At 41.4% G+C, this 23,008-nt stretch overlaps 1 protein-coding gene across 2 annotated transcripts in view; it reads left to right on the top strand.

The window, feature by feature from the left end:
* The window catches only part of ncf4 (neutrophil cytosolic factor 4), a 131,063-nt gene that overhangs the window by 67,771 nt on the left and 40,284 nt on the right, over positions 1-23,008 (top strand). For both annotated transcript variants that reach the window (XM_051934462.1, XM_028816782.2), the window contains exon 8: positions 5,541-5,692. In XM_051934462.1, coding sequence (XP_051790422.1) covers positions 5,541-5,692 — 152 coding nt within the window. The remainder of the gene's footprint in view (positions 1-5,540; positions 5,693-23,008) is intronic.

The raw sequence follows: 23,008 nt of genomic DNA, 5'->3' as shown, positions 1-23,008 counted from the left end.
AGCCCAATGCAGTTTCCCAGCCTCTGTAGTAAAATAGAATGTCCATGGTATCAAATTCTGCCATTGAAGCTAACAATTGCGAGGAGAAGACAAAACCTTTTATTCTGCTGGAATCCAGGCACTTCCAGGCATGTGGCACAAGTGCAATGAGAAAGGTGGAGACTACATTGAGAAATGACATTATCAGTTTTGTTAAGGTTCATTCCATTTTCTAATAAATCCCATTTTATTACTTTAGCTTGACTCCTGCTTGTAATTACTGTGGAATTTTCTTCATCAGAGGATTTTAGAATCTCATTTACAACAGTTGTTAGTGCTGTTTCTGTACTATTTATACTATATGATGTATAAGATGAGACCGAATCCGCATAGCGACAATTTTTTCAAGTATTTTAAATAGGGTAAATTTGAAATGGGTATATAATTATTAAACATATGTGGGTCTATCTCTGTATTTATAAGTAATGATGTGTTAAACTGACACTTTTAATAGAATAGGAACTGCATCATTCAGCAATGAAAAATTGATAAGGCTAAGAATGAGTCCATTGAGCTTTTTACTAGTTTAGTTAGGACGTAGGTTTCAATTAAACTCATGACTTCCTGTTCTGTTACAAAATTAAAATTATTACATTTTTGTATGCAAGACAAGACAAGACTACCCAATTTATTATTAAGTTGTGAGGTGGAGCGGAAATCTGGGTTGTTCTACTGTCAATTTTGTCCTTAAAGAAGTTCATAAAGTATGCACTGTTAATGTCTGTACACTGTAAAAAAATAATGTTAAATTTACAGTAAAATACTGGCAGCTGGGTTGCCAAAATTTTACTGTAATAAATAAGGTGACAATATTTTAAGGTCTACAGTATAATTTTGTAGTAAAAACTATTAGTTCTTTGCAACAAATTCCAACAGAAGGGAATGTTTAACCATAACCAGAAATTCATGTTGTGTAATAAATATGCCAATCAATAAACAATATGTACCGTGCATCCAGAAAGTATTCACAGCGCATCACTTTTTCCACATTTCATTATGTTTCAGCCTTATTCCAAAATGGATTCAATTAATTTTTTCCTCAGAATTCTACACACAACACCCCATAATGACAACGTGAAAAAAGTTTACTTGAGGTTTTTGCAAAGTTATTAAAAATAAAAAAATTGAGAAAGCACATGTACATAAGTATTCACAGCCTTTGCCATGAAGCTCAAAATTGAGCTCAGGTGCATCCTGTTTCCCCTGATCATCCTTGAGATGTTTCTGCAGCTTCATTGGAGTCCACCTGTGGTAAATTCAGTTGATTGGACATGATTTGGAAAGGCACACACCTGTCTATGTAAGGTCTCACAGTTGACAGTTCATGTCAGAGCACAAACCAAGCATGAAGTCAAAGGAATTGTCTGTAGACCTCCGAGACAGGATTGTCTCAAGGCACAAATCTGGGGAAGGTTACAGAAAAATTTCTGCTGCTTTGAAGGTCCCAATGAGCACAGTGGCCTCCATCATCCATAAGTGGAAGAAGTTCGAAACCACCAGGACTCTTCCTAGAGCTGGCCAGCCATCTAAATTGAGCGATCGGGGGTAGAAGGGCCTTAGTCAAGGAGGTGACCAAGAACCCGATGGTCACTCTGTCAGAGCTCCAGAGGTCCTTTGTTGAGAGAGGAGAACCTTCCAGAAGGACAACCATCTCTGCAGCAATCCACCAATCAGGCCTGTATGGTAGAGTGGCCAGACGGAAGCCACTCCTTAGTAAAAGGCACATGGCAGCCCGCCTGGAGTTTGCCAAAAGGCACCTGAAGGACTCTCAGACCATGAGAAAGAAAATTCTCTGGTCTGATGAGACAAAGATTGAATTCTTTGGTGTGAATGGCAAGCGTCACGTTTGGAGGAAACCAGGCACCGCTCATCACCAGGCCAATACCAACCCTACAGTGAAGCATGGTGGTGGCAGCATCGTGCTGTGGGGATGTTTTTCAGCGGCAGGGACTGGGAGACTAGTCAGGATAAAGGGAAAGATGAGTGCAGCAATGTACAGACACATCCTGGATGAAAACCCGCTCCAGAGCGCTCTTCACCTCAGACTGGGGCGACGGTTCATCTTTCAGCAGGACAACGACCCTAAGCACACAGCCAAGATATCAAAGGAGTGGCTTCAGGACAACTCTGTGAATGTCCTTGAGTGGCCCAGCCAGAGCCCAGACTTGAATCCGTTTGAACATCTCTGGAGAGATCTTAAAATGGCTGTGCACCGACGCTTCCCATCCAACCTGATGGAGCTTGAGAGGTGCTGCAAAGAGGAATGGGCGAAACTGGCCAAGGATTGGTGTGCCAAGCTTGTGGCATCATATTCAAAAAGACTTGAGGCTGGAATTGCTGCCAAAGGTGCATCGACAAAGTATTGAGCAAAGGCTGTGAATACTTATGTACATGGGATTTCTCAGTTTTTTTATTTTTAATAAACTTGCAAAAATCTCAAGTAAACATTTTTCACGTTTTCATTATGGGGTGTTGTGTGCAGAATTCTGAGGAAAAAAATGAATTTAATCCATTTTGGAATAAGGCTGTAACATAACAAAATGCAGAAAAGTGATGCTCTGTATTGTCAGGGTCAAACCCCAGTACACAGTTTGCATCAGTAAAGTAACAACAATCAATAGCAAACATGTACCATTTAATTATACACATTGAAAACAATTCAGTGTTTAAGGAAGTTATGGCACGTTGTCTGGTGGCGAAGTAAAGTTTGCTTTTGTGGTGTATGGTGTCCTACTTATTGAATACAACCCACCATAAATCAGCTTCCATAACCTCAAAAACCCTTCAGCACGCAGGGAGAAATAAGTCTGCTAACCTAGTTAAAGTTTTTTTCCCTACTTTTCAAAGGTATGCGGTTCACCAGGAACAATATGGTAAAAGGGGGCGTGTTCTTATGCAAATATCGTAACCGGTTTTAATGAAACAGCGATTTACCGTTTTACATTTTACGGTTGTTTACCTTCGCTATTTAACAGTTTTACAATGTAACATTAACAGATTTTTTCAGTGTAACTGTAATGCATCAATAAACGGTATTTAGCATATTTTGAAGGTAGAAAAATATCGATTTTACAGAACTTGGCTATAAAAAATAATGAAATGTATTGTTTAAGATATACAGGTAATTTTCAGTAGAACATAAGGTAACTTTCCTTTTTTTCAGAAAGGTCTTTTACTTTCACCATCCATCCATCCATTTTCCAACCCGCTGAATCCGAACACACGGTCACAGGGTCTGCTGGAGCCAATCCCAGCCAACACAGGGCACAAGACAGGCACCATTTACAGTATTTTTACCGTTAAATTTACTGACATTTTTTACAGTGTAGGAATTTTGCCCTGTAGTTCAGTTGCTCCCCAACTTGACTTGTTCAGGATTCTCAATTTTTACATTAGCCACTCTTCTAAACAATACAACAGATTATTACTGTTGTTATCTATTAATCTAGAATAGCAGTCCGAGCGGGAAAAAAAGAGAGCTTTTTTATACTTTTAACACTGTCTATACATGCAATTCAGAATATCTGCAGCTTTTTTGGCTCTCAGTCTCTGCTCAGCTTTGTAACTAATAATATTGAGTGATTATGACAATGAGTTGGGCCATCAACAATCTGGAAAAACCATACTGAGGTAAAACATTTACTAAAAATTTCAGTTTCACATTAATATGTATTGTAAAATCCTCTATCCACACTACATGATCATAAGTTATGATTATATCAGAGAAAAAGCTGACAGATTCAGTCATAAACAATGCCAATAGCCCTGGTGCTCTGTAGACTATTTCTACAATTGTGCTGGAATCTTTTTTAATATCAAAAATGAGTTCCTGAAAGGATGTAAACCCACCTAATTTTTTAGGAGCATTTTGTAGTTCATCACCAAGAATTATCCCAAGGCCACCTCTTCAACCAATATCTCTTGATTAATGAAGGGATATGTAACCATTTGGTGCTGCCTTGGCTAAGGGGATAGTGCCAGATTTAATAAGCCAGAATTCAGTGAGAAGACACAAATCAGATTTTCTACTTAATATAATAACTTTTACTGAAGTAGTTTCATTTCCAAGAGAATGGATGTTTAGTAAGCCGAATTTTAAACTGAAAAGATGTTTCTACACTGTTGTTATATTAATTGCTTTAATTTGAATTAAGCTACTAATATAGGTACCCCTAGAGTTGGATCTGATTTTATCTCTTGGTGTAATTATGCTTTTTGTTGTTTGGTTACCAAGTGCTTCAGATTTTGCTTCAAGATTTCTGCACAATGATCTAAGTTATTACCTTCCAGGGTTTGCTGCAGAAAAGTATCCCCCTAGCAAGATGCTGACAACACTATAAATAGTGGGAATGGTGTGCCTATGACAATGTGCTGTGTTCAAACATGGCATTTAATCTAATGGCCAACAGCTCAATTATGGCGTCATCAGACAATAGAACCTTCTTTCAGCTGACTTCATAGTCTTCCATGTGCTTTTCACCGAGGCGTCCTGTGGTATTTTGTTAATTTTTGTCACTCCCCCTCCAATAAATTTGTGACTAGTGACTCACCTGGGCAAAAATTGTTGGCTTCACCTTCTCTCCAGTGTTATTCAGTGTAGCTTTTAACTCCCTCAGAGTTCTCATAGTTCTCCTGGTCACAAGTCCTCTTCTAGCATTCAGTATTTATGGATTGCTTGCTCTTGGCAGATTTACATCTGTGCCATACTCTTTCCATTTTTTAATAATTGATTTCACTGGACTCCAATGGGTATTCAGTGACAATGCTATTTTCTTGTCTCCTTCACCCCTGATGTGTGTTTTTCAATCAACTATTCATGGAGTTGCCTGGAGTGTCTTCATTGTGTAGGTTAGGCCAATAGACTGACTCACCACAACACAGCCTTTCCAAATTCAGATGCATTTACATGGTAATTAACCGAAACCCCAGACAGCTGTTTACAAATTAACAAATTCTCTGACTTTTAAAACTGATGAGCTCCACCAGTGGTCATTAAGGTGTGTCATATTAAAGAAGGTTAATACTTATACAAACTTTTTTGTGTTTAACATTTAGACCACTTTACAGATATCTGTTTGCACTTTGACAATAAAGAGTCTTTTCTCTGTTGATCAGTGTAAAAAATGTCAAATTAAATCCACTGGGATTCAATATTGTACAAGAATAAAATGTGGGAACTTCAAAATGGATGAGTACTTTTTATAGGTACTATGTCTATCTCACAGATGCTGTATGTCATTAAGCACACGTGCCATTTTTGGTAACACTCAACATAATAATCCTAATAATACACCTGAGAATACAGTTATGTACATTTTTACTTGATCGGGATCTTCCACCGCTGCCGGCAAATCCATAGCCTAATGACATCTCCGTATATATATCACCACTAAATCACAAGATGGCCATGGCTACATAAGACCAGATATACCTTAGTATGGAATGTCTGATTTTTGTCACCTTTTGGTGTTAATCATGCTTATTTTCACTTCCTCTTAAAGGGCTCTTTGAGAAACATCACAGGGATTTTCCCCCAGTCATTTGTGAAAATCATCAAACCCCTCCCTGATGACAGCTCAGATGAGGATGATGCTAGGAAGACCACCAGCTGCCTGCGCTGCTTTTTGCATGAAGCACTCAAAACGGAAATCAGGTGAGGAACAGAAAATTAGGGTCAAGATGATTAGGAGGATCCACCTGGTTCTTGTTACCATTCTTTTTCTCTCTCTGGTACATTTTACTAAAAGTTGATTCATTTTGGTGAATAGCTGGGGGTCTGAATTATATGACATCACAGGTTTTTGTCGGGCATATTTTGCATAGCAATTAGGAGACTAAATTTTCATGAAATCATCAATCATCAGTTTATCAATTTTCAGAACCAGTTAACCCAATTTTATTGTCATGGAGAGTAAGTGCTGCAGTGGGATGGTGCCCTGCGCAGGGTTTGTTCCTGCCTTGCGCACTGTGCTGGTTGGGATTGGCTCCAGCAGACCCCCATGACCCTGTAGTTAGGATGTAGTGGGTTGGACAATGACTGACTGACTGGACAGTAAGTGTCCGTGTTACCAACACCATGTGCAATAAATGAAGCAGCATTGGCTGCTGAGCCCATCCATAATTGAAAAACAAAATGATTGCAGGTTTAGAAAATGTTGAAAACAGCACCAGTCTTACATCATTTAATTAAAGGTCCACTGTCAATAGAATGTTATAGACATCTCATCTACAGAATGACAATGCAACAATATAAAATTGCCCATAAATACAAGGCAAGGTAAACTGGTGCTGGTAAACTTATATTGATTTGTTAAACTTGAAGCTTACTGGATGCCCACTGCACTTACAGAAATGTGTCACATTAATTAAATTAAATTTATTCTAATCTAGTATTCCTCCAAATTAGCCCAGTGCAACATTATATACTTGATACAAAAAGGAGGAAAGTATAAACAAAACATAAAACAAACAAAATTAAATAAATCTAAACAAAATGTTGAAACATAAATGTAACCTTATTATGCAAATTTTTCAAAAGTGCACATATATATATATATATATATATATATATATATATATAATATTGTAGAAGATTGTAGAAGATTAGCCCGGTCTGCAGACAGACACACAGACCAACAATGTCCAGAACACACACGTTTATTGTTCTTTCGCACAGCACAATGCACAAACCCAAATAAAGCTCCGTCTTTTCTCCGACTGCCTCTACTCCTCTCCCATAAGCTCTGTCTTTTTCCTCCTGACTCTGGCTCACTTGCTGGAGTGAGGCGGCCTCTTTTATATCGCACCCGGAAATGCTCCGGGTGTTCCTCGATCAAGTTCCGGCAGCACTTCCGGGTGTGGCGAAAGTGCTGCACAGGAATCCGGTTCCTCTTCTGGCAGCACTTCCAGGTGTGGCGGAAGTGCTGTAGACCACGGCTCCAGAACTGTCCAGGCGCCCCCTGGTGGTGGCCATGGGCCAGCACAGGGTTGAGCTTCTAAGCTCCAGTCCCGTGGCCCCGATGTAAACCGGGGGGCTGCCCTCTCGTGTACCGGGAGAGGTACTGCTGGTGATATGTCCACTCCCTTGGTCCTCTCCTCAAAAGGGCATCCTGACTGTCTACCACAATAAATATTTATACAGTGATCCCTCGCTATATCGCGCTTCGCCTTTCGTGGCTTCACTCCATCGCAGATTTTATATGTAAGCATATTTAAATATATATCGCGGATTTTTTGCTGGTTCGCGGATTTCTGCGGACAATGGGTCTTTTAATTTCTGGTACATGCTTCCTCAGTTGGTTTGTCCAGTTGATTTCATACAAGGGACGCTATTGGCAGATGGCTGAGAAGCTAGATTGCTTACTTTTCTCTCTCTCTCTTGCGCTGACTTTCTCTGATCCTGACGTAGGGGGATTGAGCAGGGGGGCTGTTCGCACACCTAGACGATACAGATGCTCGTCTAAAAATGCTGAAAGATTATCTTCACGTTGCTATCTTTTGAGCAGCTGCTTCCTGAAACGACATGCTGCACAGTGCTTCGCATACTTAAAAGCTCGAAGGGCACGTATTGATTTTTGACTGAAAAACAAACTCTCTCTCTCTCTCTCTCTCTCTCTCTCTCTCTCTCTCTCTCTCTCTCTCTCTCTCTGACGGAGGGGGTGTGAGCTGCCGCCTTCAACAGCTTTGTGCCGCGGTGCTTCGCATACTTAAAAGCCAAACAGCCCTATTGATTTGTTTGCTAGAGATTGTTTTCTCTATCTATGTGACATTCTGTGCTCCTGACACGCACTCCTTTGAAGAGGAAGATATGTTTGCATTCTTTTAATTGTGAGACAGAACTGTCATCTCTGTCTTGTCATGGAGCACAGTTTAAACTTTTGAAAAAGAGACAAATGTTTGTTTGCAGTGTCTGAATAACGTTCCTGTCTCTCTACAACCTCCTGTGTTTCATCGCAAATCTGTGACCCAAGCATGACAATATAAAAATAACCATATAAACATATGGTTTCTACTTCGCGGATTTTCTTATTTCGCAGGTGGCTCTGGAACGCTACCCCCGCGATGGAGGAGGGATTACTGTATATATATATTTATATATATATATATATAAATAAAAAATATATATTTAAATATACTAGCAGTCCCCTGTGGCTCCGCCCGCGTGGTAATGAAACTTTAAAAGCCAATAAAAAAAATTAAATAAAAATGTAATTCTGCCCATACCAATGACAAATGTTGCCACCGTATCTGATCGTCTGACGGGACAGCGTCCACCGTGTGGGGAGATAAGGTCGTGGCCGTGATAACTCTGGTAATCTGCAGCTACCCTCTAAAACACGTAACTCTGATCTCTCTGTCTCTCTCAAAAATGTCAAATGTTACTCATTAACAATCTCTTGACGATAATGTCTGCTGAACAAACAAGTATCACTAGCTAAGTTGAGGCAAGGTACACTCCAACACGTGACAAGATGTAGAGCGACTCAAACAGAGGCTAGTGCGTGAGTGAGGAGGGAACATCCCACCCTCTCCTCGGCCTGCAGCATCTCTCTCAGATTCTTGCTAATAAATTGGTACCACAAGCAAACTATGATACTTAGCGAGATGAGTGAAGTCGCAAAATCAACTGGAATGTTCAAGCAAATTATAGAAAAAAAACAGATCTAAATTCATTAAGTAGTTCTTTCATGACAAGCGGACAGACATACATACAGTCAGACATTGGATTTTATATATATAGTGTAAGAGAAGGACAAGACAACAATAAAGAGTTTTCTAATGTCCAGTTCGGAAAAATCTGAACGAAAAATAGAAACGATGCTGCCAGTTGTGATGTGGCGTTAGCTGCTTAAGGTGGACTCTCAAGAGAGGTCCACTCTCCGTGGGGTTCAGGTCTTAAAAGAAAAAGTTCTTCCAGTGGGGTTTGAATTTGAATTTGGAGGTAAGTACAAGGGGCGGAGTTGAAGATAAGAGACAGGAAATGACATCAGTTGTCCTCCAAGTGCTTTTCTTAATCCCATTTGATCAATTGAATTGACCATAAGGAGTAGAAACCTTTCAATGATAATCAGTACAATGGGATATGCTGAGCCAGATTTTCAGTGTCAGAGCAAAGGTTGTGAATACTTGTGTCAAAGTGATATCTCAGTTTTATATTTTTAATAAATTATCAAAGATTTCTAAAGCCCTGTTTTTGATTTGTTATTTTGGAGTATTGAGTGTTGCTTGATTTTAGCATAAGGCTGCAAAGCAACAAAATGTAAAATAAAGTAAAGGGGTCTGAATGCTTTCTGATTTCACACTATCTGAAATTGGGGCTATTCTTTGGAATTATTATATTCACTGTGTTTTGTCTTGGTAGAGTGATATATTGCTCTACTTTCCCCTTTTGTATTATTAATATGTAGCCTTTGTCAGACTGCCTCAAATCTCACAGACTCACCACTGTTTATAAGGTATTGTACTATATAACTTCTCCCCACCTTTCCTTCTACATTTACAACCTCAGGCAATTAGGTGTAGTAAAAGACAAGCAGGAGTTAAGTTACAATTTAAACAATGTATTATTGATAGTATTCATAAATAATAAGCAATAAGCAAAGTACTGTACATTTGAATATTGGCAACCATACAACCAGATAAATGCTGATGTGTAGTTTCAGGCGGCACACAGACTTGTTTGTTGCTTAAAATGTCTCTAGTTAAGGCATCATTTGTGGTCAGCTTTCTTCAGAACAGGCCTCATGCCTGTCTCAATATGGCTGCCCAGCTGTGCTCTTCATTGTGTTGTCCTTTTCAGTTCATGGTGTGTGATGGTCTTTCATCAGTTTAGTAAGAAAGAGAGAATGAGATAAAGCAAGCAAATCTATAGGTTTTACGTCCAACCCCTACAGCCAATAGGGTGTCATGTTACTTAAAGGCTTTTGATACAAGCCAGTTCCAAACAGCCATTCTTCAGACCAATAGGGGGACAGAACACCTTCACACCCACCCTCCAAACCATATGTTAAGGTAAAGCTTGGCAGTTAGGCAGCCTGGCTTTCATGTGGGGGTTGAGAGACTTCAGAGAAACATTAGCAGAACTTGTTTGAGGCAGTTCCCCCAACCCTTTCGTAAAATTCACTTTCCTGACCTAGTCCTATGGGACATGAATGCTTCTCACTAATCCATATTACTAACCGAGAATGGTAAACCGGATGGCATGGACGCAGGTACACGGCGATGGGACCATGAGACGTACTGCGTAGGCGCGTACAGCGCACGTCTCATAAACCGCAAGCGAAGTCGTATCCACCGCGCACGAAGGAGTCACAGCCCAAAAATGAAAGAGCTCAACTGACGTGAATGAGAAATGAAGCAACAACGCGCCCATAGCTAACGACTACCGACACGGCCACACAAAAAAGAGGATTCTGCGCTGCAGCCCAGATTCAAATGGAAGAGGCTACGGAGGCCCCACAGGTCCACAAAGATGGTATGGAAGGCGCGGGAAAGTACGAAAGGCAAAGGCGCCTACACAGCATAGTGAAACCAGACATAGTACGGAAGGCACAGGCAGCATCGCCATATTGTGAGTGGCACTACTGCGGAGTGAAGGCGCAGGCGTCACCGCCATATTGTGAGTGGCACTACTGCGGAGTGAAGTTAGGAATAATGTGCTGCTTAGGATTGTACAAACCGCTGAATGCTTTACACCAAATTCAAACACAATACAGCTCAACGATACAAACACGAGCCCACCTGGATAAGATCGATGAACGCAGGCGCCTACAATGCGCGTCTGAAACTGCGGAAGCACATCAGGCACGGGTTCAAAATGAACGAGCTCGACTGATGGATATACAAACACGAGCCCACCTGGATAAAATCAATGAACGCAGGCGCCTACATGTCTGAAATGCCGTGGGCAAAGCGGGCACGGCTCCAAAACGAACGAGCTCGACTAATGTATTTCAGGATACCCAATGCCGGGGGTAGGCGAGCGAAGCGAGCAGAGGGCGGAGCCCCATTGTGTAACACTAATATTACATTACTTTGCCTAAGTTACAAATAAAGACATAACAAAATATTTATCAACTTGTATGCAAAATTTCACATCACACGACACTGTAAATAATATTATTCCATAAATGCTTTCACAATACTCAAACGTGATATTGAAGAGTAAAACATAAAATACAGTAAATGCCAATTTGAAAATGTAGACACCATGCAGTACATATTTCATATGATAGGGAGCACCCTTATTGCAAAATAAAGCCAATAAGAAAGAAAAATGCACACACACGCACACACACACACACACACACACAAGGAAGGCATGAACAAAATAATTGGGAAAATTTAAATTAAACAAACAGAAACTCAGTTTGTGTTTCCTCTCTGTATTGCCCTAAACATGCTGGGTAGGCAATCTGGTCCATTAATCCACCTGCACAAGTCGCATGTCTCTCATAACTCTGTGCTCCATTGTCCCTACCAGTTAAATGCTAGCCCCTCACTCACCTCTCAGTTCAACAGTCATTATGGTCCTGCACACAGTTAGATGCAATTTCATACTCCTTTCTCCAACCATAACTTCTGGTAATGCTGAGAATTTCATCTGGGTCAGGCTAGACCTACAGTAGCTGTAATACGGACACTGGAGTAGAGTTCTATTTAGTGGCTCTGAGTGTCCCTAATACTCTGGAACTGTCTGGAAGCTCAGACGTTTCTAACATCAGCGATTCCAGGTTGTCCACTTTGTGAAAGGACATGTAAAGTCTCATCTGTCTCATTTGTGCAAAATTTACCCTTAACAAGTTTTCAACTGTGTCCCCGTGTTCTTGTCAAACTCATTTTTAAGTCACAGTCTTGATTCACTAGACTAATTCCCCCCTAATTTCAAACACTTCAATCAGGTCTCATCTTAATTTTCTTTTGCTTAAACTGTAAAGGCTCAGTTCTTTTGATCTTTCCTCATAACTCATCATCTGTAGCCCTGGAATGAGCCTAGCAGCTCTTCTCTGGACTTTTTCCAGCACTGCCTTGTAGCCTGGAGACCAAAACTGCACACAGTACTCCAGATGAGGCCTTACCAGTGTGTTACAAATCATGTTCTGGTTTTTGCTAGAAATTGTGGAAAACTGGGAAAGATTTCTTAATACGACAAAGTTGAGGGTTGTTAAAAATATTTAATAACAATAAATTCAATTAGTGAGGGATTCTGATTACTTATTTTGCACTACATCTTCATGGCTGTGCCTCAGTGGCCCTTAATGCACTGATATGTAGATTGACCCAGACTATAAAAGAAACTTTAATTGATTCATTAACTTTTTTTCGGACATAAAGTGTTCATGTTAATAGAATGCCTATATGTGCACTTGCACACATACACATATTGTACTTTCTCAGGTAGCTCCATAAATTATGGTAGGACTGTTTTATTGCTCTGTAGGTTACTGAGGTGCAAAAATGACAGAGGCTCCAAAAAGCATCATTGCTTCTCTTTTATGCTTCACACATATTGTTATGGCTGCCCTTTTAACTTCAAGGCCGACACTGTCTGGCATATAAATCAAATCAAGCACTTGCATTGCTTCTTGAGCTGTGTTAATGCGTTCTAAGTGAAAGCTGTAAAATGAAAGGATAAGCAGCTCACTTGCAGAGGACCTTTAGTTAAAATAACAGTACTCCCATATAAGAGGCAATTTGAAATGAAAAGGGATTATATACAGTATATACATACTGTGATGCCCAGGGCACGTACAACCACCCTATCCCCAATACAGACATGGCAGAACACGATTTTGCCACACAGCACACAGTTTATTAACACTGTTGCCTTCACAGCACACATTCCTCACAGGGCAGAGCACAACACATTCCCTATTGCTGCCAGTCCTTCCGCCTCCACTTCTCCTCCAGAGCTTTGTCTTCCTCCTTCTGACTCCAGTCATTGACTGGTGGTGACTGGCTCCTTTTATAGGGCACCCAGAAGGAGTCCAAGTGCCCCATTAGCTTTTTTCCGGCAGCACTTCCACATGTGGCAGAAGTGGTGCCAAATAGGGCCCTTTAAATGACCAAGCGGCCCCTTGTGGTGGCCACGGGTCCCAGCAGGGTTGAGCTTCCATGTTCACAACCCCACTGCAAGTCAAGGGGGGCTGCCTTCTGTCAATCCCCCGGTCCTTTCATACTTAGGGCGTCCTGGCCAAAATAGAGAGGCTCAGGAGGAACTTCCTTAGTGTGTCCAGCAGGGGGCACATACAGTTTTAGAAATGCAGTTTGTATTTAAAGTTATATATATTCCTTTTTTAGTAACCGATGGTGGGGGGGGTGGGGGGACAATTAAGACAAGAGAAATATGGTAACAAAGAAAGGATATATTTAACTTACTTTAAAATGCAGCTTTCTCTCCTAATATACATTGTAGTATAATCATTTAAATAGAGCCGAGGGGAAGCCTTTGGAACACAGCAATCATCATCATTCACTTCTTCAGTGGGGGTTGGTGACCAGTACAGTTCCAATTCATTAGAGAGCAGAGGCATAGTTCTTGGCAAGGAGTTGACGTCACATCTATGCCAGCGGCTTGTGGCTTGAGATGTCCTGACAAGCCTTAAATACTTGTACTTTTAGCATTTTCAGTGAGCTATTTATGACCACACACAGATTTGCCTCTCTAAGACCCCAATATATCTCATTCATTCCCTATGTGTGAAGAGTGCATCTGTTCGTCACTTAATGATCATGCATTGAAAGAATTGTCTTTGCTTCAGTTAAAGAGATTGAATGTATACTAAACATGATTAGGCTCACAAATCACAGTATCAAAGATTTTATTTTTAATTCTGGTCACACTTGGGTCATAGGGCTTCTCAATCAGGATGTGTCCCACAAATCTTTTGAGCACTACCTACATACTAATCTCATTTCATCACACTTCTGACTTACATTTAATTTAAAAAAAAAAAAAAAAAAATATATATATATATATATATATATATGGAAGCGAAGGTCTGTGATACGGTTTGCATATTTGCAGTTGGAGATCCACAAAGGGAGAAAAAACGAATCACGTATCATAAAATAGTTTTATTCCTCAGCTTTCAACCCCTATCAGGGGTCTTCATCAGAGGATAATGCTTAGACTTACAAGAATCAAAGGCAATATATAGCAACACATTCAGTATGGGGGGGTGGAGGTGACTAAGTCAGTATGATCAAGGGGGGGTGGGGTTGTATAGTTTAATCATTGTTTATATGTCCTTCTTAAGTTGGCATATGCTGGGTTTATGTCCAAGTGTCTGTTGATGGCATTTTCATCTGATAGCCAAGACTCGGCCAACTCTCTGGTGCTTTTTGTACTGGCCTTAAATTTTACTTTCACGTTGTCCCAGTTGAATGTCTGTCCTGTCGATTTAGTATGTGCATATATCAAAGATAGTGCGTCCTTTCTTCTGACGGCGTTGCGATGTTCCTGTACATGTGTTGAGATTTTTTTTGACGTTTGTCCTATGTATACCGCTGAGCAAGAATTGCATGGAATACTATAAACTGCGTTTCGTGTTTCGGCTGTCGATTTCTTGTTTTTAGCATTAAACAGGACCATGCGCAGATTGTTGGTGGGTTTATGTGCTATTCTGATGCCCCACTTGGTCAGGGTGCGTACTGTGCCTTCTGACACATTATGGTGATACGGGAGTGAATGCCAGGTGGGGTGGGGGGTTCTGATTTACGTCGATTGTATGCTGATTCCTTTGGCGTCTGCTGTGTAGACTTCGATTAATGAATGATTTTTAGTATCCGTTCAAGGTCAAAAGTTGAAACAGATAGCGTCTCTCATTAATTTCCTTGGTATTACAATGCGTGTGGACTCATTTAAATAGGGTTTTCACGCAGCTCCGTTTATGAGATACCGGGTGGTTGCTGGCGTAGTGTAGGATCTTATCTGTGTAGCATTGTTTGCGGTAAACACTTGTGGTCAGGGTGGCGTCACTATTTCTTTTGATGTAAATGTCCAGGAAGTTGATGTGTCGATTGATTTCTTTTTCCATTGTGAACTGGATTGCAGGGAATATTGTGCTAATATGATTGTAGAACTCATTCAGCTGTTTCTTTCTTAATATGACGAATGTGTCGTCTACATAGCGTATCCAAATCGCAATGCCGTCAGAAGAAAGGACGCACTATCTTTGATATATGCACATACTAAATCGACAGGACACACATTCAACTGGGACAACGTAAAAGTAAAATTTAAGGCCAGTACAAAAAGTGCCAGAGAGTTGGCCGAGTCTTGGCTATCAGATGAAAACGCCATCAACAGACACTTGGACATAAACCCAGCATATGCCAACTTAAGAAGGACATATAAACAATGATTAAACTATACAACCCCCCCCCCCCCCTTGATCATACTGACTTAGTCACCGACACCCACTCCCCCCCAACCCCCCCCTCCCCCCATACTGAATGTGTTGCTATATATTGCCTTTGATTCTTGTAAGTCTAAGCATTATCCTATGATGAAGACCCCTGATAGGGGTTGAAAGCTCAGGAATAAAACTATTTTATGATACGTGATTCGTTTTTTCTCCCTTCATGGATCTCCAACTGCAAATATGCAAACCGTATCACAGACCTTCTCTTCCATATATATATATATATATATATATATATATACAGTGCATCCGGAAAGTATTCACAGTGCATCACTTTTTCCACATTTTGTTATGTTACAGCCTTATTCCCAAATGGATTAAATTCATTTTTTTCCTCAGAATTCTGCACACAACACCCCAGAATGACAACATGAAAAAAGTTTACTTGAGGTTTTTGCAAATTAATTAAAAATATAAAAACTGAGAAATCCCATGTACATAAGTATTCACAGCCTTTGCTCAATACTTTGTCGATGCCCCTTTGGCAGCAATTCCAGCCTCAAGTCTTGTTGAATATGATGCCACAAGCTTGGCACACCTATCCTTGGCCAGTTTCGCCCATTCCTCTTTGCAGCACCTCTCAAGCTCCATCAGGTTGGATGGGAAGCGTCGGTGCACAGCCATTTTAAGATCTCTCCAGAGATGTTCAATCAGATTCAAGTCTGGGCTCTGGCTGGGCCACTCAAGGACATTCACAGAGTTGTCCTGAAGCCACTCCTTTGATATCTTGGCTGTGTGCTTAGGGTCGTTGTCCTGCTGAAAGATGAACCATCACCCCAGTCTGAGGTCAAGAGCACTCTGGAGCAGGTTTTCATCCAGGATGTCTCTGTACATTGCTGCAGTCATCTTTCCCTTTATCCTGACTAGTCTCCCAGTTCCTGCCGCTGAAAAACATCCCCACAGCATGATGCTGCCACCACCATGCTTCACTGTAGGGAAGGTATTGGCCTGGTGATGAGCGGTGCCTGGTTTCCTCCAAATGTGATGCCTGGCATTCACACCAAAGAGTTCAATCTTTGTCTCATCAGACCAGAGAATTTTCTTTCTCATGGTCTGAGAGTCCTTCAGGTGTCTTTTGGCAAACACCAGGCGGGCTGCCATGTGCCTTTTACTAAGGAGTGGCTTCCGTCTTGCCACTCTACCATACAGGCCTGATTGGTGGATTGCTGAAGAGATGGTTGTCCATCTCGAAGGTTCTCCTCTCTCCACAGAGTACCTCTGGAGCTCTGACAGAGTGACCATTGGGTTCTTGGCCACCTCCCTGACTAAGACCCTTCTCCACCGATTGCTGAGTTTAGATGGCCGGCCAGCTCTGGGAAGAGTCCTGGTGGTTTCGATCTTCTTCCACTTATGGATGATGGAGGCCACTGTGCTCATTGGGACCTTCAAAGCAGCAGAAATTTTTCTGTAACCTTCCCCAGATTTGTGCCTTGAGGCAATCCTGTCTCGGAGGTCTACAGACAATTCCTTTGACTTCATGCTTGGTTTGTGCTCTGACATGAACTGTCAACTGTGAGACCTTATATAGACAGGTGTGTGCCTTTCCAAATCATGTCCAACCAACTGAATTTACCACAGGTGGACTCCAATGAAGCTGCAGAAACATCTCAAGGATGATCAGGGGAAGCAGGATGCACCTGAGCTCAATTTCGAGCTTCATGGCATAGGCTGTGAATACTTATGTACATGTGCTTTCTCAATTTTTTTATTTTAATAAATTTGCAAAAACCTCAAGTAAACTTTTTCCACATTGTCATTATAGGGTGTTGTGTGTAGAATTCTGAGGAAAAAAATAAATTTAATCCATTTTGGAATAAGGCTGTAACATAACAAAATGTGGAAAAAGTGATGGCGCTGGGGAATACTTTCCAGATGCACTGTATATATATATATATATATATAGTATATATATATATATATATATATATATATATATATATATATATATATATATATATAGTGACAGTAGGGGGCACTGTCGCACCTCCAAACCCGCCGACAACATGTCCAAACACCAGGTAAAATTCCCAATAATGAATTTATTGTAATAAAAATGTGCACAAAGCACCTCCACCTCCACTATACACAATAATAAATCAATAATCAACAATAAACACTAATCAATCCTCCTTTCCACCCAGCAGCTCTGTGACACTTCCACCCAACTCTGGCTCAGTCTGCTGGGTTTCCCACGGTCCTTTTATAGTCTTTGACCTGGAAGTACTTCTGTCCTTCAGTCATGTGCTTCCATAGCAGTTCTGGGTCAGATGAAAACTGTTCTTTTTCTTCAGCCCGGAAGTACTTCATTTCTTCTGTCCCCGTGACGAGGTAGTACTTCCGGGCTATAATAGAAACACTCGTGCCTCCCTGCAGCATCCCCTGGTGGCCCCCATGGTATCCAGCAGGGCTGTGCAGCCAAACTCCCTTGTCCATAATGCCCTGCGCGAATTCGGTTCACCTCCATATTGCAGGGAGGACTCCATCTAGCAGCCTGGGGTGCTGGCCAGGATAAACTGCCAGCCATCCCTCACAATATATATATATAAACAGTATATTGTACAAGAAGCACAAGAATACAAGATTAAGCGTTGGGGAATCCTTCCCCGCATACTGTAGATGAAAATTTTTTTTATAACGGTCAGTTCACAAAAGGTGCAACACAGACAATGAATGGGAGACAACATGGAGCATTTATGAGGTGGAAACGGAAATGGGATAGCTGGGAAAGGAGGCACTGGGGATCTTGGGATTCATGACGTCATCAAGGAGGACTGGAAGAAATAAGGAAACTCTGAAGCGGCAGGGACTTCAAGTTAGGGTGGTGTTTTCTCGTCTTTCCTGTTAAAATAAAAGAGAGACAGGTTAGTACACCGTTGTCGCCCCCTCCCTTGTGGTTTCGCGCTGCCCATCGGGTTTTTTAGCTGCTCCCTACTCGCTCATGCATGACAATATATATATAGATAGATAGATAGATAGATAGATAGATAGATAGATAGATAGATAGATAGATAGATAGATAGATAGATAGATAGATAGATAGATAGATAGATAGGATATATATATATATATATATATATATATATATATATATATATATATATATATATATATATATATATATATATATCCTAGCTGTGCCCCACGGCTCTGCCCATGTAATAGTGAAACAGGACAGTGAGGAGGGCCCTGTCCGGCTCCCCACTCCTGATGTCACGCTTCCCCCTCCCCTCAGCCCACAGCCTGTCTTTGGAGTAGCGTGAATATATCACTCCTGCAAGCAAACTATGATTCTTAGCATGAAGAGAAACTCGCAAAATCAACCGGAATGTTCAAGCAAATTATAGAAAGAAACCCGATTTAAATCCATGAAGTAGTTATCTCGTTCTCTTGCTAAGCGAATGTAAGGTACACACCGAAGCTGGCACATGAGTGAGGAGGGCCCCGCCTCCTCCCCTCAGCCTGCTGCGTGTTTTTTGGATTCAGACAAATAAATCGGTACCACAAGCAAACTATGATACACAGCGCAATGACAGGAGTCGCAAAATCAACTGGAATGCTCTAGCAAATTATAGAAAAAAGTAGTTCTCTCGTGAAAAGCAGACAGAGAGACAGACAGACGTTGGATTTTATATATATACTAGTCATTTAGCCCGTTACAATAACGGGCGCTAGAACAGTAGTGCATAAACATTAGTTGGAACAGTTTATATTAAATGGCAAGGGACTTTGACCTCATTCTTTTGTTGGTCGTATTTTTCTTTCTTTTAGCCTTTCTTTTGTTGATGTTTACATGCTGAGCTGACCGTTCTTTGTGGGCTGCCGCCATGTATTGTGTGTCTTTAATTTTCTGTGACAGTAGTACTGTCTTGTACGTCCGCTGGCTTGTACGTCCATAATATACCTTTAATTTTCTCTGGCGGTAATACAGGCGTGCGCGTCGGTAATATGCCTTTAATCTCCTCTGACAGTAATACTGGCTTGTATGTGGCTGTAATATGCGTCACTGTATTGTGTACCTTTAATTTCCTCTCGCAGTAATACTGGTTTGTATTTCCGCAAAACGCCTGTAACTTTCTCTAACAGTAATATCGCGCATCGCACCGTGCCCCCCGCATGCGCACTTCATCAGAAGACACACGCACACGGACACCTGGACACACACAGGGATTTTATTAACTCTTTTAGGGCTAATTTTTTTTTTTTTCTTTTCTCCCAGGGCTGAATATTTTTCCAAAAACTAACATTTTTTAAAAAAGAACACAAAGCAATTGTTTAACATATCAAATCAACAAAAAATATTTTCTTTTGACAAATGTTACTGTCTTGCATGTTGTATGAGCCTGAATTCTCTATGATTTCACATACATATCACATACATTTTACACAGCAAAGTCTGATCTCGCTCAAAGCAGCCAATTTCAGTCATTGCCACATTGCACTCCTTACAATACGTGTTGCTTTGGTGCCTATTTTTCAATTGTCTGTTGCTGCACTTTCTCACATATATTGTTAGTGTGTACTGTAGAGAGACAAGTCACCCATTTGCCATCGTGCCTTGCCACTGCCACCAAGTTTTCTGCCTGCATGAAAACCATACTGTCACCTCTTTTCATCTTCTGAAACTTTATGAACTTTATGTATGGCATTATAGCCTGGCTCACCCCATGGGATTTGATTCTGTTTATTACAGAAGTGAATAAAACTTTGCAGCAGCACGTACCTATCACCACGCTGCATAACCTGTCCAAAGCCACCAGGGGACAAAACACGTTTGGACCAATGCTCCCTGAAGTTATATCACCAGTTCTGTCCCATCTCTATTTGTAATGTCACAGCGCACTTCATCTCGTCTTTTGTTGTGGGTTTCCACTTTGAAAAACGAGAATGCGATGCAAACGCAGCCCGCGATTCAAAAAAATTCTCTGCCTACCTGTTTGTCTCGTCTGACAATAGCTGAAAAGCAGCATCAGGAGAGAGCAGCCTGAAGTACAGCAGCTGGTGATTTGTCGTGTCCAACAGCAAGCCATGCCGTCTTGTAAACTCCGGTAGCCAGATCGGCTCTCAACGGATCAATGTCTGTGTATTTATCCCATGTGAACATTGCTGTAGATGCATCGGCTGCGCGAAGGCACTCAACTGGCAACAGATCCGCTGGCGCGGCATCGGCTGGTGTCTGATCAGCTGATGCCGGCTTCTCACTCTCTTGCTCGATCTCCTGATCACTGCCAATAAAATCCGATTCTGAAAAATCAAGAGTCCGACTCCGCGATAATGCGCAAAACATCGTCTGCCGAGTGTTTTCTTTTCTGCACTCGCTTCGCTCCCTTTCACATGTCGATGCCATCTTGCCATTGTTTACATTTCGCAACTCACGCACACGCAAGGATTATTTGCCGAGTCAACGAGTCTAGCATTCCTCCAAGCACAGAGGGAATGCCTTTGACGTGACAGTGAGATTTGTCGCAATTAACAGCTGATTGTCGCCCCCTATCCCTGGATGTCGACTTTTGTCGACATTCACCTTCAACCCCTCCTGTCGACAAAAGTCGACATCCGCCCTAAAAGAGTTAAAGAGGATATATATATAGTTCAACGCCATTTTGACGTCTGTGAGCACACAGGCTTACAGGTCACCCTATTAGGAGACCCATTCTTCACTTTCCAGGTCCTCCCCTTACTCTGTGTCATAATGACGGTCTGAGTCTCCTTATGAGAAGAAAGAGACCCCGCACCATCAGCGCCCCTGTAGACCTGCGTGAGACTGCCGTCAAAGGGTTCCCTGCTAATTAACAGCAAGAGAGTCCCATCTGGGATGCCATATGGAAGATCAACCCAGCTACGGACAGACACGCAGACTCAGAAGTCCCAAAACACACACTTTTATTTTGCTCCTTGTCTCTACAGCACACAACACTCTAATCAGCCACAATTACTCAGTTCCTTTTTACTTTTACTTTACTTTCCTTCTTTTCTTCTGCCCGCCTTTACTCCTCTCCTTGCAAGCTCTGTCCTCTGCCTCCCAACTCCGGCTCCATCTTTTATACTGCACCCAGAAGTGCCCCAGTTGCTCCCCAGAAGTGCTGTAGACTAAGGCTCCAGAACTGTCCAGGCACCCCATGTCAGAAGGATTGAGCTTTTAAGCTCCAAGCCCGTGGCCCCGATGCAAACCAGGGGGGCTGCCCTCTCGTGTCCCGGGGGAGATACTGCTGTTGACAAGTCCTCTTCCCCTGTCCTCTCCTCAGAAGTGCATCCCAACCGGGTAAGACCCCCCCGGCCGTCTGCCACAATATATATATACATACGTACATACATGAGTTACTCAATGAATGCCTTGTCTTGCTCAATAGTTGTATGCATATTATGTCGTAATGTAATAGACATTTTGCTACTGTATGTCACCCCTTGTTTATTCTTAGTTTACATTTTCAGTATAACTTGTTTCTGTTTAGTCTCATTGCTTTTCTCTCTCTATATATTTCTTATCTTTTTATTCTCTTTAGCGTAATCTAAGCAGCAAACAAGGTTGACGTTTCCCCGCATGTTGTAAGTATACAGCTGTGACAAATAAGGAAAACCTGAATCTTGACTCTGACCACATTAAGAACACCAAACCAGCTCAAATACAAGACAGGATGACCAGTTTAGTAGGGCAAAAAGACAATAAAGCTTGTCCTCCTAGCACAAATAGACCAGTTTAATAGAAATGGCAGAGGCAATAAGTGCTTTTCATGACAAGGCCTGGGTCGGAATTGATGGCAACAATTTGAGACCGATGTCAATGTGTTCAGGAAGCATATTGTCAAGTTGATTATATAGATATGTCTCCGTCAACGACAGTAGAATCTCCTGTAGCCTCTGCTTTCGGTGAGGATCAATTTTATTTCTTCTTTTGCTTTTACCTGGAAAGCGTAAGTGGGAGCACTGAACCAATGTCAACGCTGGCTGGTTTGTGCTCATTTTGACTGTCATGTGTCATCGTCAGAATGAAATATGTCCCTTGTAAAAGAAGGAAATTGGGAATATTGGAACAAGGAAGATTAGATTAGATTAGATTAGATTAGATTAGATTAGATTAGATTAGATTAGATTAGATTAGATTAGATTAGATTAGATTAGATTTAATACACTTTATTAATCGCATGGGGAAATTCAGATGCATACAGCAGCAGGAACTTAAAAAACAAGAATACAGACTCACAGGACAGATAATACAGTCAATCAACAAATCAATCAATCAATCAATTAATCAATCAATAAAATGAATTTAATGAGTACATCAAGTGGGTACATTGAATTGCCTGATAGCAGTGGGCAGTGGTGGAATGTGCCTGTGGCTAAAAATGCTCCAAGAGAGCACCTCCTGCAGGGTTTGGAGGGGAATTTTTCACGATGACATTCAATTTTGCCATCATCCTATTTTTCACAACAGCTTCCAGTGTGTCCAGGGTTTGTCCTGTGATGGAGGAGGCTTTCCTGATAAGTTTGTTCCAGCATCGTGTTTCTTTTGTGCTCAAGTTGGTTCCACAGGAGACTGAAGCATAGAA

This window comes from Erpetoichthys calabaricus, chromosome 12 (assembly GCF_900747795.2).
Source record: "Erpetoichthys calabaricus chromosome 12, fErpCal1.3, whole genome shotgun sequence".
Taxonomy (NCBI): domain Eukaryota; kingdom Metazoa; phylum Chordata; class Cladistia; order Polypteriformes; family Polypteridae; genus Erpetoichthys; species Erpetoichthys calabaricus.
This window is presented reverse-complemented; position numbering and strand designations above follow the sequence as displayed.